The following is a 16694-nucleotide window of genomic DNA, read 5'->3' on the forward strand; positions in this document are numbered from 1 at the left end:
TGGTTATTACTTATTACATCCAATAGAGACCATAAAAAAAAAAAACAAAAAAACAAAAAAAACAAAAAAACTAGTGTATAAAACACACTTGCATTGCATGGGATCTCTCTTATTACTCCTCTCACCAACCTTACACCCCACATGCTTTATTTTATTTTATATTTTATATTTTATAGCATTAACCTATCCTCTCTTTCCCATTTCTCTCCCCATATATATCCCTCCTCTCACATAATTGTTCCATAACTCTCTCTCTCTCTCTCTCTCTCTCAACAAAACAAAACAAAACAAAAGAGAAAAAGGTTTGGAAATATCAGATGGGTCTACAAGCGCAGCTAAACGACGTGTCGTCGGACTCGATCCCGGTCCTCGTGCTGGCCATCGTGGCGAGCTGCGTGGCTTACCTGCGGTCGGCAGTTATGGGCCTTCTGGCCCACAGACTGGGCCCAATCCCAAACGGCCCAATCACTTTGGCAGACCAACTCAGCCTCAACCACAAACTCTCTTACACATCCACCTCCGCTGCGGGGGATTGCTGCGTGGTCTGCATGTCCACCGTATCCCCTGGGGACCGAATCCGACGCCTCTCCTGCCGCCACGTCTTCCATAAGCTATGCCTCGATGCCTGCATCGCCCACCTCTCCCTCAATTGCCCTCTCTGCCGCTCTCCCTTCGCCGCCGCTCTTCCCACCGCCCTTGGGTACTGATATTTACCGTTTTGCCCTCGCTTTCACTCTTTCGTCGCAGGGAAGTTTTGAGTTTTGAGTCTTTTGACCAAGGAGTTTTTTTTGGTTACCCCTTTTTTTTTTTTTTCGTACAATTTTTCTTTGCTCTTTTTTTTTTGTTCTTCATTTTTTTAGGGCTCTTTTGCGGGAGTTCTTTTGTGTACTATCTCTGTAAATTCGGTTACAATAATGATGTTCGATCAGTTTGTGCAAATGAGATTACAGTACGAATTAATTTTATTTTTTTACCTTGTCGTTTTAGAGATTTTTAAACTTCTAGTGAGATTTTTGCTTCTGCTGGTACTTTTGGTTTAATTATTTATTTATTTATTAAAATGCTAAGTATTTATTATTTTTTGGAAATTTTGTTGGAAAAGTGAAAGGATGTGTTAAATGATAACAAAAGAAGTGGGGGGAGAGAGATAAAGAGAGACGATTTGCTATTGGTTATTTTAATAAGCTTTTAATGGGGTTGAATGTGACACGCAACTAAATGTACCGTGTTACCTACGATTTGTAGGCCAATTTGATTAAAAGAAATAGGGACAATTTGGTATGTATGCTATGTTTAATTAAAATATAAATATCCGATGCATCCTTAACATTACTATTAATAATATTAACAATATGTTGCTTAAACTTTATCAAGTTTTATTGCGTCAAATATGACCTTTTTTTTATGACTTTCGGTTGAATTTCTCAGAAAATTTATTCAAAAAGGTAATCAAATCATATTCGAGTTCAATGATAAGACTTCCGGTGTTCCTCTTCAATTTTAGAATAATCAGAGAAGAAATTTTTCAAAAAAATTCAACCGAAAGTCATAAAAAAAAAAGATCATTTGGCTCAATAAATTTTTTTTAGGATATAAATATGTTATTTATAGTGATACTAAGGGATACACTTGATATTTCTCGAAATCATGAGCATAGATGCTGCATTATTTTCTATTAAACACAGGGGTTGCATAATATGAGATTTTTAAACTAAGGAAATTGAAATTCTGATTAGTTGCAACGGCAAGATGTCGCACACAATGCGTTGACAATGTGTCCGACAACTTGCTTGAACACAGATATGGATAAACAACAAAAAGTGCAGTAAACAAAGTACACAGGATATGGTTACCCAGTTCGGTGAATCACACCTACATCTGGGGGCACGCTGCCAGTGGAAAGGATTTTCACTATCTTGTAGTCAATAGTACACACAAGGTTTATATCTGATTACAATCAACAAATCAATAAAACCTAGAGACTATTACTACCAGTGATCACCTAGACATGGACTCCCCCTGAATTTGAGCTCCGTCTCAATTCCACTCTTCGAGCAACCTCCTGGCTCGGATGACCTTCAGTCTTCACTAGTACGTGAACCTTCAATCACGAAAAGCACAAGGACCCAACACTCACATACACTCAATCTGTGGAATAGTGTTTGAGAGAATACACCACTTAAAACCAAAACACACAGCCTCCCAGTCCGCCGGTCTTGCACGTCTAAGAGCTCTGAGTGTTTGATCAAAAAGTGTCAAATCTGCTAAGGGAGAGCGCAAGGCTTTTATAGCAGCTGAACAATCCTGGAAGATATCTCGGGTTTCCTTACCCGGCCTCAAGCGAATATCACAAAGTAAAGACTCCATCAAAGTGAATATTCGTGCAATGAAGATAGCAGCGGAGGATATCTTGCAATGAAGGCTCCAGCGAGGCAGATATCTTGTAATGAAGACAGCAGCGAGGCAATAACTCTGCAGTAAGACGCCAGCGAAGCAAACTGACGAAACTGGAAACTTGCCTGAAATAGTGTCTGCACACACGAGGAAAGATGTCAATCCAGAAGATGAACCATAACGCCCGACATCTTTCCATACTATTTGCACTAAAAAATAAAGCCAACAAAACAACGTAACAACAGAAATCATGGGAACAGATGTTGCATTATTTTCTATTAAACACAGGGGTTGCGTAATATGAGATTTTCAAACTAAGTAGTGTATAAATAAAATATTATCTATATATAATTTCATACTAAAATTATTAAAATTGATATATATTTAAAATGAAATTTTAATTTTTTTTATTAGCCACAATTGTTAAATACGGCGGTAATAAAATAAATAGATGATAGTATTATGTTGTTTTAAGTAAATAAATAAATATATCACAACAAAAATAGATAAGAAAACAAAACATGAAACGTAAAGAAATCGAGATGAAACATCGAGGCTCGTTGGGCGATTTTCTTAAAGTGTTTATTGTTCTCTCACCAATATATAAACAATCATTTCCCGGGATCTAACGACATTTTGGTGTGTTTCATTGAGTGTAACGTTAATCACATTCTCATGAATCTTAAAGATTACCTAGTTTGGTGTGATTTAATGTTAAAAAAACATTCTCGAAAATTTGATTAACTAGTTAATGCGATTACCTTAAAATGGAGTAATCATAATACCACACAAAATGTGTTATTTAGATTAACATCTCATGGGAATCTTTATTTATTTATTAGTTGTTATTTATTTAAGTTATATACGTACATTTTGTATTTTAAATATGTTACCTTTACATGTATCAACGTAAGTCAAACTAATCGAACATCATTATTGTAACTTACAATAATGATGTTCGATCAGTTTGTGCAAATAAGATTATAGTACGAATTAATTTTATTTTTACCCTTGTCGTTTTAGAGATTTTTAAACTTCGAGTGAGATTTTTGCTTCTGCTGGTACTTTTATAGTTTAATTATTTATTTATTAAAATGCTAAGTATTTATTATTTTTTGGAAATTTTGTTGGAAAAGTGAAAGGATGTGTGTGTGTGTGTGTGTGTGTGTGTTTTTTTTTTTTTGATCGAATGGTGAAAGGATGTGTTAACAAAAGAAGTGGGGGAGAGAGATGAAGAGAGACGATTTGCTATTGGTTATTTTAATAAGCTTTTAATGCGGTTGAATGTGACACGCAACCAAATGTACCGTGTTACCTACGATTTGTAGGCCAATTTGATTAAAAGAAATAGGGACAATTTGGTATGTATGCTGTGTTTAATTATAATAGAGATATCCGATGCATCCTTAACATTACTATTAATAATATTAACAATATGTTGCTTATACTTTATCAAGTTTTATAGTATCAAAAGATGTCTAGAAAAGAGAATATTACAGACCATAAACGAATCAACCAACAGTATCCTGATCATCTCAGAGACATACACCTCATCTTCAGAATCAGAGTCTTCAGTGGCTTCAGAGACATGAGACCCAGCGGCTGGACCTGGCTGAGAAGAGGTGGCAGAGCTCGGGGCAGTAAGGTCTTTGAGAAGAGCTTCACATTTGACTTTCCTGGATGAGAGAGTCTCGATGGTCTTTTTCAGAATCTCAACCTCTTCAAGGAGTTCTTTCACCACTTTTCTCTGAACATCTTCAGACATGGAACTCAAGTGCAGATTGCTCGCAGGTGCGTCAGATGTCTCGCCAGAAGGTCTGACAAGATCCTGAACATGTTTCCCTTCAAATAATTTGGGACTGAAGGAAAGGGCACCAGGACGCTTTCCCACCACATCAGAACTCCTCAAGATGTTCTTGTTTTGATCAAGCAGAATCCCAGAGATAAGAGAGGGAAAGCCGATGGGAAGCTTTACTGCAAAAGACTTGGCATGTTTTGCCAAGTGATCAAAAACAAAATCACCAAAGTCGAAAGAGGAGCGAGTACCTATCTGAAAAATGAGCCGAGCGAGATCTGCTGTGATGCTGGACCCATGAGAGGAGGGAGCCCAGTTGGCGATGCCAATGCGATACAAGACAGAGTACTTGACGGTGAGCTCGGCAGAGGACAAAGTTCCCTTAGAGGGCCAGACCTTGGTCTCATTACCAGTAATTTCTTGCACGATGATGTCTAGAGAAGGAACTCGATCAGCAGTGATGATCTTCCCACGGCCCAAAACTTGTTGATCACATCAGGAGATATCTCAAAACAGTGACCTCTGACAAAGACCTTCCTGAACTCTGGGTCTTCTGGAGAATCAAAGGAAGAGGAGAGATTAACAATGAACTCTTTAACCAGCGCCGGATAAAACACTCCAATGCCAGTGACAGTCCTCAGCATCTCGGCGTCGTGAAGAAGCTCCATAATGGCATCAATTTTCAGCGCCTCAGTGGACAATTCCTTTTCAGGAAAAATGGCGCGATGATAGACATATCTCCACTTGAGAACACCATCTTCTTTGTGGAAGGAGACATTATCCATGGGAGCAGCAGGGATATTCTTTGGCAGCTTTTGCCCTCCTACAGACCTCTTGTTTCCCAAACTAAGAGGGATTACAGAGTCTTCTTCTTCAATCACCTGGTCCTCAATAACTGGAGACAGGGGAGTCAGACCCGACTTCTTCACTCGTTTCTTGATCATGACCATCTTTTCCTTTTTCTTTTTCTGAGCCGGGATGGGAACAGCCGAAGAGCTTTCTTTAGGAGACTTCTTCTTCTTCCTCTTCTCAGACAGAAGAGTGGCTAAGCACACATCATCATCTCTCTGAGCCTTCTTTTTCAGAGATGCGAGAATATCCTCTGCAGCCTCCAGAACCTGATCTCCCTTCCTCTTGAGCCCCAGGGAAGATGTGGGCACATCTTTCGTGACATCTTTATTCAAGCCCATCATCCCTCCAATGACATCCTCAGGTGTAGGCTCATGAACATCAAGACGCGAATTCTTATCCCTAGAACTATCATCAGGAATATTAAGAGCTTTAGGGTTACCTCGAACAATCTTATGGGGGCTCTCGATATGGGACTCTCCAGACCTAACTTCTTCTTCGCGATCAGCTTTGTCTTGTCCCTTTTGAGAGGAGGAACTGCTGGAGCTTGCTTCTCATGTGATGTCGGCGATGGAAAGGGCAGCTTTCTTCAGAATAGCGCTTCTGGCGGCAGAGAGAGATGGGTTCTTAGGAGGAACCGATGACCCAGCGTTCGCACCTCCGGCCTGACCATCGGCGCGTATGCTGGGTTTCAGACCTCGAACCCGGACACCATGCATGTTACTCTCAGCCCCAGGTTTCTTTGTGGCGACATGTTTCTTCTTCATCGTGGCTTTCTCTGACGGAGTGGTAGTACTGATCCCACTTCTTGTTCCAACCATTTTGAATAAGTTTTTAGGGAAACTGCCACAAGGATAACTGTCAAAATGGGTAAGAAAGAAAATTCGGGAAACAAATCTTAAGGGCGCCGAAGAAGAATAGGAAATTTCGAAATTCAAACAGGAAATAACTTCCCCTTCTTTCTCGGGAGAGTAACCGTCTGCATGAGTGAGAACATGGCAAGAAAAACGACGTCGCGACTTTAAGTGGGCCTTGATCGTTCCTAGGCCCAGAGAGACAACACTTGGCATTTTAGCCCGGCAAATCAGTCGAATGGGCCAACCAGATACATGGGCCCATGAGAGAAAAAACACACCAGTAACACGAACAAGAGTCAGCGAAGGATTAGTACATAAGTTAAGACCAAAAAATCCTCCGATAAACAATAATTGCTATTGATCAATAACACATAACCCAAGAGAAGATCTGAGATTTTCAAACCGGTTAGCATCCAAAGCCTTGGTGAAAATGTCTGCAAGCTGTTTCTCGGTGTGAATGTATTCGAGTTTGATCTTCTTTTCTTCCACAAGATCTCGAATAAAATGATGTCTGATCTCAATATGCTTGGTCTTACTGTGTTGAACAAGATTCTTTGAGATGTTGATGGCGCTAATGTTGTCGCAGAATAATGTCATGACATCTTGTCCAACATCTTACTCAGCGAGCATCTGCTTCATCCAGAGGAGCTGAGTGCAACTACTCCCAGCAGCGATGTATTCAGCCTCAGCTGTGGACAAGGAAACACAGTTTTGCTTCTTGCTGAACCAGGAGATGAGATTGTTTCCAAGATAGAAACATCCACCAGAAGTACTCTTTCTATCAACCGTGCTACCTGCCCAGTCAGCATCACAGTATCCCACAAGCGTAGAAGAAGTATCATAGGTATACAGTAAACCAAAATCAGCAGTTCCTGAGATGTACCTTATGATTCGCTTAGCTTGAGCCAGATGGCTAGCTTTGGGATTGGCTTGATAGCGCGCACATACACCTACTGAGTAGGCTATGTCTGGTCGGCTGGCAGTGAGATAAAGAAGACTGCCAATAATACTCCTGTAGAGACTTTGATCAACAGATTCTCCATGCTCATCCTTAGTGAGTTTGATGTGAGTAGCGGCAGGGGTCCGCTTGTGAGAGGATTTCTCCAGGCCAAACTTCTTCACCAAGTTTTTGGCATACTTACTTTGGGAAATGAAGATACCATCACTCATTTGTTTGATCTGAAAGCCCAGAAAGTAGTTTAATTCGCCGACCATACTCATCTCAAACTCTGACTGCATTTGTCGAACAAAAAGATCCACCATCTTGTTTGACATTCCTCCGAAGACGATGTCGTCAACATAAATCTGAGCTATCATGAGATTGCCATTTTCCTTTTTCACGAACAAGGTCTTGTCAACGCCACCTCGGGTATATCCATTCTGCACAAGAAATCGGGTCAGTCTTTCATACCACGCACGAGGAGCCTGCTTAAGGCCATAGAGAGCTTTTCTGAGTTTGTAGACATGTTGTGGAGAGCTGGGTTCTGTAAACCCTTTTGGTTGAGCTACATAAACTTCCTCATTCAGGTACCCATTGAGGAAAGCACTCTTAACATCCATCTGATAGAGCTTGAATTGCAGGTGACACGAGATGCCAAGCAAAAGTCTGATAGCTTCAAGTCTCGCAACAGGGGCAAATGTTTCATCAAAATCTACGCCTTCCACCTGTGAATAGCCCTGCGCCACAAGTCTAGCTTTGTTCCGAGTTATATTACCATGTTCATCAGATTTATTCTTAAAAATCCACTTAGTTCCAATGACATTTACATTGTCAGGCTTAGGAACCAGCTCCCAGACTTCGTTTCTTTCAAACTGAACCAGTTCTTCTTGCATAGCATTAACCCAGTATTCATCATCAATAGCCTCATTAACATTTTTTGGTTCAATCTTAGAGACAAAGCAGAGATTACCAATCATTTCCCGGTAGTTAACAGGAGGTTTTGGACGAGTCTTTATTCCTTCACTGATTTCGCCAATCACCTCATGAGCAGGATGATTTTTCTGAATTCTTCGAAACGGGATTCTCTGTTCAGTCTCAGGAGGGGATCCTTCATCTGGAACAATGTCGCTAACTTTGTCATCAGCATCAGTCCTGACATTTGGATTTCCAGTGGAGATGTCGTCCAAGGGGTTATCAGCATCTGTCCTGACATCTGGGTTACTAGGAAAAACTTCATCCTCATCATTAGGACTGTTAGTAACATCATGATCATCATCATTTATCACCACATTTATTGATTCCATTATAGTCTTAGTGCGTTTGTTAAAAACACGGTATGCACGACTATTTCTAGAGTATCCAAGAAATATACCTTCATCACTTTTCGGGTCAAATTTACGCCGTGGATCTCTGTCAGCAAGAATATAACACACCGAACCAAAGACATGAAAGTATTTCACATTTGGCTTTCTCCCCCTCCATATTTCATAATGAGTGCTGGAAGTACCTAGACGAATAGTAACTCTATTGTGAATATGGCAGACAGTATTGAGAGCTTCAACCCAGAAATGTGGTGGAATATTCTTGGCCAACATCATTACTCTAGCCATCTCCTGAAGGGTTCGATTTTTCCTTTCAACAATTCCATTTTGTTGAGGTGTGATAGGAGCAGAGAACTCATGTGCTATCCCTTCTTCAGTACAAAACTTAGCAAAGCTCATGTTCTCAAATTCTCTCCCATGATCACTCCGGATTCTGATCACTTTGCCTATGCTCTCTCCTTTTTCTCTCTGAACCTTCTTACATAGAGCTTCAAAAACAGCAAAAGTGTCAGATTTCTCACGAATAAAATCAACCCAAGTGTACCTGGAGTAGTCATCCACACAGACGAACACATATCTCTTCCCTCCAAGGCTCTCAACCTGCATCGGTCCCATCAGGTCCATGTGGAGAAGTTCCAGAACTCGAGATGTGGTAAGATGTTGCACCATCTTGTGGGACTTCTTGACCTGTTTCCCAATCTGGCACTCACCACAAATTTTTCCTTCGACAATCTTCAGGTTTGGGACACCGATGATAGCATTCTCAGAGACAATTTTCTGCATACTTCTGAGATTTAGATGACCAAGCTTTTGATGCCACAGCTTGGTTTCGTCAACTTTGGTCAAGAGACAATTGCTGGTTGGTACGGGGGACCACATATAGCAGTTGTCACGGGATCTTTTTCCTCGCATAAGTTCATCCTGATCTTCATTAATCACCACACACTTATCACGAGTAAAGTTGACATGCAAATTCAGATCACAAAGTTGACTAATACTAATAAGATTAGCAGTAAGTCCTTCTACCAACAAAGCCTCAGTCAAACAAGACATACCAGGATAGTTTAATTGACCTTTACCCACAATTTTGGCTTTGACTCCATCTCCAAAGGTAACATGGCAGTTGGAGTAAGGTTTTACGTTGGTCAGGAAGGTGTGATCCCCAGTCATGTGGCGAGAGCAGCCACTGTCGAAGTACCAGTCATTCCCGGTGGAAGCACTCAGAGAGGTGTAGGCAATATTGGCACGATAGGAGGTATTTTTCATTCTCCATTCCAGCCGAGTAGCAGGTTGTTGATGAGAAGAGACATTTCTGTGGATGGACCTGTGCTGACGGACATTCCTCCCATACAAACGATAGCAGAAAGGACGGATATGTCCCTTCCTTCCACAATAATGGCATACCCAACAAGGTCTGTTGACAGGAGACCTGTTTGGTCCAAATTGATGATATTGAGAAATGTCATGAGACTTGTTGTTACCAGATGGTTGAGGCAAGTTTCGCGACATCTGGCTAGTCTGCTTTTGAGGAACGAACGTAGTCTGGGAAGATGAAGCTCCATGGGTATATCCAAGTCCCTTCATGTTCTTCGCGGGTTTGCCGATGGTGAGGATTTTGTCAAGGCTGTCAGTCCCAGAGTTCAGCATTCTAACAGTTTTAGTCATGTGCTCGAGTTCGCCATTCAGACGACTGACTTCCTTCTTCAGATCCACAATAGTCTCCAGAAGCCTTGCCTTATCTTCAGTCAGGGTAAGGATGAGTGCACTCTGTTTGTCTAGAATATGGGATTCCTCAACCCATTTGGTGTGAAGGGTATTGTAGGCTTCATTCATAGCATCGTCAGATAGTTCATCATCAAGAACATATTTCTGAGAGCATTCACCAAATTCATTAGTAGACTCATGAGTATGGACAGAAGCAGTAAAGGCTACAAAATTACTTATCTGATCAGAGTCGCTCTCTTCATCTTCTTCATCCGAAAGAGTAGCGTTGTATCCCTTTTTTCTGTTTCTTGAGGAAGTTGGGACACTCCTTCTGAATATGTCCAAAACCTTCACACTCGTGGCACTGAATGCCTTTGCCTTTCCCAGATCGTTCACCACTTTTACTATTCCTGTGAGGATAAGTGTTTTTCTGGAAACGTTGTTGGAAATTGTCCTTGACATCTTGTGAGACATTTTTCCCATTCATCTGGTTGAGTCTTTTCATGACCCTGCCATAGTTTTTTGCAAGCATAGCAATAGTATCGTCAATATCATTGTCAGAGTCTGAATATACCTGATCCCTTGGTTCATGAACAGAACTTTTGAGGGCCATTCCTTTTTGTTTCTTTTCCACCTTAGGGAGAGAGAGCTCAAACGTCATGAGAGATCCCATTAGCTCGTCGAACTTCAATGTCTTTAGATCATGGACTTCCTCAATGGCCGTGATTTTCATCTTGAACCTAGAGCTCAAAGCTCTCAGGGTTTTTTGAACAAGATCTTCATCTGTCATTGGTTTTCCGAGAGAATATGATTCATTGGCGAGATCACGAATGCGAACGTTGAACTCAGCGACAGTTTCGTCCTCGAGCATCGTGAGGGCTTCAAAATTGGTTGTGAGGTACTGAAGTTTTTGTTCCCGGACCTTTGTAGTTCCCTCATAGGCAACAGCAAGGATTTCCCAGGCCTCTTTGGCAGTAGTGCAAGTATTTATCAACCTGAAAACATCTTTATCGACACCATTAAATATATCATTGAGAGCACGGGAGTTACCAAGGGCCGCCTCATCCTCAGTGGGGGTCCATTCTTTCTCGGGCTTTGTTCCAGTACGAGCTCCTTTGTCATCTGTAGTCACATGAGCTTCCCACCCATGTATCACAGCTTTCCACGTTCGACTATCCAGGGACTTCAAGAAGGCGGTCATGCGTGCCTTCCAATATCCATAGTTGGTTCCGTCGAGTACTGGAGGACGATTGACAGAACCTCCTTCTCGGGAACTATCCATAATAGGCAATCAGAAAGAAAATACAGGAAACCACCTAAGAGATCAAGGTGCCTGCTCTGATACCAATTGAAATTCTGATTAGTTGCAACGGCAAGATGTCGCACACAATGCGTTGACAATGTGTCCGACAACTTTCTTGAACACAGATATGGATAAACAACAAAAAGTGCAGTAAACAAAGTACACAGGATATGGTTACCCAGTTCGGTGAATCACACCTACATCTGGGGGCACACTGCCAGTGGAAAGGATTTTCACTATCTTGTAGTCAATAGTACACACAAGGTTTATATCTGATTACAATCAACAAATCAATAAAACCTAGAGACTATTACTACCAGTGATCACCTAGACAGGGACTCCCCCTGAATTTGAGCTCTGTCTCAATTCCACTCTTCGAGCAACCTCCTGGCTCGGATGACCTTCAGTCTTCACTAGTACGTGAACCTTCAATCACGAAAAGCACAAGGACCCAACACTCACATACACTCAATCTGTGGAATAGTGTTTGAGAGAATACACCACTTAAAACCAAAACACACAGCCTCCCAGTCCGCCGGTCTTGCACGTCTAAGAGCTCTGAGTGTTTGATCAAAAAGTGTCAAATCTGCTAAGGGAGAGCGCAAGGCTTTTATAGCAGCTGAACAATCCTGGAAGATATCTCGGGTTTCCTTACCCGGCCTCAAGCGAATATCACAAAGTAAAGACTCCATCAAAGTGAATATTCGTGCAATGAAGATAGCAGCGGAGGATATCTTGCAATGAAGGCTCCAGCGAGGCAGATATCTTGTAATGAAGACAGCAGCGAGGCAATAACTCTGCAGTAAGACGCCAGCGAAGCAAACTGACGAAACTGGAAACTTGCCTGAAATAGTGTCTGCACACACGAGGAAAGATGTCAATCCAGAAGATGAACCATAACGCCCGACATCTTTCCATACTATTTGCACTAAAAAATAAAGCCAACAAAACAACGTAACAACAGAAATCATGGGAACAGATGTTGCATTATTTTCTATTAAACACAGGGGTTGCATAATATGAGATTTTCAAACTAAGTAGTGTATAAATAAAATATTATCTATATATAATTTCATACTAAAATTATTAAAATTGATATATATTTAAAATGAAATTTTAATTTTTTTTATTAGCCACAATCGTTAAATACGGCGGTAATAAAATAAATAGATGATAGTATTATGTTGTTTTAAGTAAATAAATAAATATATCACAACAAAAATAGATAAGAAAACAAAACATGAAACATAAAGAAATCGAGATGAAACATCGAGGCTCGTTGGGCGATTTTCTTAAAGTGTTTATTGTTCTCTCACCAATATATAAACAATCATTTCCCGGGATCTAACGACATTTTGGTGTGTTTCATTGAGTGTAACGTTAATCACATTCTCATGAATCTTAAAGATTACCTAGTTTGGTGTGATTTAATGTTAAAAAAACATTCTCGAAAATTTGATTAACTAGTTAATGCGATTACCTTAAAATGGAGTAATCATAATACCACACAAAATGTGTTATTTAGATTAACATCTCATGGGAATCTTTATTTATTTATTAGTTGTTATTTATTTAAGTTATATACGTACATTTTGTATTTTAAATATGTTACCTTTACATGTATCAACGTAAGTCAAACTAATCGAACATCATTATTGTAACTTACAATAATGATGTTCGATCAGTTTGTGCAAATAAGATTATAGTACGAATTAATTTTATTTTTACCCTTGTCGTTTTAGAGATTTTTAAACTTCGAGTGAGATTTTTGCTTCTGCTGGTACTTTTATAGTTTAATTATTTATTTATTAAAATGCTAAGTATTTATTATTTTTTGGAAATTTTGTTGGAAAAGTGAAAGGATGTGTGTGTGTGTGTGTTTTTTTTTTTTTTTTTGATCGAATGGTGAAAGGATGTGTTAACAAAAGAAGTGGGGGAGAGAGATGAAGAGAGACGATTTGCTATTGGTTATTTTAATAAGCTTTTAATGCGGTTGAATGTGACACGCAACCAAATGTACCGTGTTACCTACGATTTGTAGGCCAATTTGATTAAAAGAAATAGGGACAATTTGGTATGTATGCTGTGTTTAATTATAATAGAGATATCCGATGCATCCTTAACATTTTTTTTTTGAAAAACAAACGGGGCCTCCCTAAAACCTTCCGCCCCCGATATTGGTGCGACGGGTAGGAAAGAGCACCCCCTACTTCTCATTAAGACACGGCATCAACCGCAAAGCTCTCCCGCACAAGGGGCGGGAGATCCCTTAAATTACAAAAACCGGTAAAATAACTTTGGTTCGCCCAACGGCACAGTTCATGGGCCGAACCATTCACAAGTCTAGGACACCATATGAAATTACAAACATTAAAACTATCAACTAAATCCCATATCTTCTCAAAAATGGGAGTAAGCATCCAGTTCGGGCTCTGCGAATGAAGCTCCAGACACTCCATGATGACCTTGTTGTCCCCTTCAAAGATAACCCGACCGGAATTTCTGAACTTTGCTAATAAGACAGACTCAAGCACCGCTAGGAGCTCCGCCTCCAGAGCCGACGCAGCTGAAATCTTAGAACACCACAGCCAGAGAACCGCACCTTCCTCATTTCTCGCCACAATCCCCACAGCAGCGCCTCGACTTGCAAAGGAAGCATCAAGATTAATCTTGACGAAACCAGCTTCAGGAGGTCTCCATTGATGTCTAAGACTTGTCGTCGGAGTAGCGACACTAACCATCATTGAAACCGGTCTCCCACAGAACTCCAAAACCCTCTGCCTAATGAATCTAATTGAAGCGTCCTCATTTTCCATCTCGCCGTTGAAAATCAATGAATTCCGGCTGGACCATAACGACTCCATGATAGCCCAAGCCCGAATAAGGAATTCATCCCGACGAACCCCTTTGGAGTTAAGACTAATATTCATATCAAGGAGAGTATTGAGAATCTCCTTGCCATCGTCTTCGACTCTCCAGCTCCAAGAATGCCCCCATCCTTCAACTAACCAAAGCCTCCTCGCTGCTGCACATCGGAAAAAGAGATGGGCCACCGTTTCATCCTCCATCCTGCAGACCCGGCACCGCGAGTCATTACCCATAGAGTGCTTGGCTAGCTTTTTCCCCAGATTAAAGCAGTCTGAACCGATTCTCCAAAGGAACATCTTGGCTCGTTCATGGAGTTTCAGTTTCCAAAGAGACTTCCACAAACCATCCCCATCAACTATTGGGACGTTGCATAGAGCTCTCAAGGCAGATTTGACACTGTAATTTCCATTCTCAGAACCGTCCCAGAAAATAGCATCATCTCTAGGGTAGGCACGGATTTTGAGGGCCGAAATTTTTTCCGCCACCTCCCTGCCACAAATATTGGAGACTTTACCCAGATCCCATTTACGTTGGCCTTCGACAAACAACTCACTCACCAAAGGGTCTGGGATGAACTGATTTGGTCTCTCAATGAATTTCTCTTTGAAAGCCCACTTGTCAGAGAAAATCCTTACCGAATTACCACTCCCCACCAAGTATGTAGCATTCTGGTTAATAAAATTTTGGGTGGTCAGAATATCTCTCCAACATTTGGAGTCATTAGGAGATTTGGAGACTTTGCCAAATTTAATATTCCCACAGTACTTCTGTCTAAGTTGGGAAGCCCAAGTAGCATGAGAGCCCGAAGCCATAAACCATCCCAGTTTAGAGAGAAGGGCTTTGTTGATGTCTTTTGCCCTCCTAAGCCCTAACCCCCCGCTCCATTTAGGCCTACAAATTTTTTCCCAACTCATCGGGGCGAGATACCGATCTCTATTATCTGTTCCTACCCACCAAAATTTCCTCGCCATTTTATCCAAAGAATCACAAAAGGTGACGGGGAGATTATAAGTGGACATAGCGTATACCGGGATGCTTTGGACCACTGATTTAATGAGAGTCGCTCTACCGGCTTTGGAAATAGTACGCGCCATCCACCCTTCAAGCCTCCCTTGGACTTTTTCTTTCAAATAAGCGAAACTAGCAATCTTGCTTCTTCCTAGCTTCAAAGGGTTTCCCAGGTGATGCTCCTTCGGGTCACACTCCTTCATGCCAAGTCTCCCCCTCAAGACACTTCTCATCGACTCTTTACAATTTTTAGAAAATAAGACTCCGGACTTGGCGATGTTAACTCTTTGCCCGGACCAACTTTGGTAGCGTTCCACACACCCCCACATAGAGTTCACGTCTTCTTCTGTGGCTCGGCAAAAGAGGATGGTATCGTCGGCGAACATTAAGTGAGAGATAGGAGGCGTGTTGTTGCCTATACTAATGCCTTGAAAACCACCTTGAGACTCCGCCCTCCCAAGAATCCGACTAAGGACCTCCGAGGCAATTATGAAGAGATAAGGTGATAACGGATCACCTTGCCGAAGGCCCCTCTCAAGTTTGAGCTTTTGGAGAGGGCTCCCATTGAGAAGAATAGCACTAGACGCCGATCCCACACATTCCTTGATAAGCTTCACCATTTTACCCGAGACTCCGAAGTTACGGAGAACGGCGTAGATAAATTTCCACTCCATTCTATCGTACGCCTTACTCATATCCATCTTAATCCCAATCCACCCATCTTTATCCCTTTTTTTTTTCTCCATAACTTCTAAGATTTCTCGGGTGAGAATGGTGTTCTCGGCGATCCATCGACCCGGAACGAACGCCGATTGGAAAGGAGAGATCATTTTGTTGAGCACTATTCGAAGACGTGCCGTAATGATGCGGGTGATGACCTTGAAGCTAAAGTTACACAAGCTAATAGGCCGAAACTTGTCAAAAGAGTCCGCTCCATTAACTTTAGGAATAAGGACAATATGAGCGAAACTCACCTCGGGATCAAGTCTTTTACCTTTGAAAAACTCTTGCACATACTTCACCAATGAGGCCCCGACAATATCCCAATATCTTATATAGAAAATGCCTTGAAGACCATCCGGCCCCGGAGCTTTGAGAGCGGGCATAGCCCACACAGTCATCTTGATTTCCACCGCTGTAGGAATCTCCACGAGATTATTGTTATCCTGTTCATCGACCACTCGTGGAATGAGGCCTTCAAGATCTCCCGGAAAACACGGTTTCAAAGATCGAAAGAGATCCCCAAATTTGTGATTGAGGGGATTCCCGATGTGTCTTCTCGAGTCAAGATTCCTACCATCCTCACCCTTCATTCTACCGATGTAGTTTCTTTTCCGACGGATTATCGTAGCCGTATGAAAGAACCGGGTGTTAGCATCGCCATCCTTAAGCCAAGCCTCTCTAGACTTTTGTCTCCACACTTTTTCCACTTTCAACACAAGCCCGCTTAGCTCCTTTCTCGCCTCATCTTCCCTATCCGCACTCCCGGAAGAATTCCCCCTTTGTTGGAGAGTAAGAATCTCCTCTTCTAAGGCTTTTATGGCCTCCTTGGTCTTTCCCCATGTCAAGGATTGCCATCGTTGAAGCTTTCTACCCACTCCATGACTTTTTTTTACAAAGTTGAGGAGTTTTGGACCAAACTCCGGTTGGCTCC

The 16694-nt window shown here is 41.5% G+C and overlaps 1 protein-coding gene across 1 annotated transcript; it reads left to right on the top strand.

The window, feature by feature from the left end:
• The first annotated feature begins 258 nt into the window (after positions 1-258).
• Positions 259-973, top strand: LOC149401875 (E3 ubiquitin-protein ligase RHA2B-like). Its single transcript, XM_089609798.1, has one exon. The coding sequence runs from the start codon at positions 318-320 to the stop codon at positions 705-707; it is 390 nt and encodes a 129-aa protein (XP_089465924.1). The 5' UTR covers positions 259-317; the 3' UTR covers positions 708-973.
• Positions 974-16694: the final 15721 nt, after the last annotated feature.

This window comes from Urtica dioica, chromosome 3 (genome assembly GCF_054948205.1).
Source record: "Urtica dioica subsp. dioica isolate 48M chromosome 3, U.dioica_male_clone48M_v1_H2, whole genome shotgun sequence".
In the NCBI taxonomy this organism is placed as follows: domain Eukaryota; kingdom Viridiplantae; phylum Streptophyta; class Magnoliopsida; order Rosales; family Urticaceae; genus Urtica; species Urtica dioica.

What these genes read in the sequence shown, in the direction of transcription:
- LOC149401875 (XM_089609798.1), top strand. Translation starts at nt 318, where the DNA reads ATGGGTCTACAAGCGCAGCTAAACGACGTGTCGTCGGACTCGATCCCG.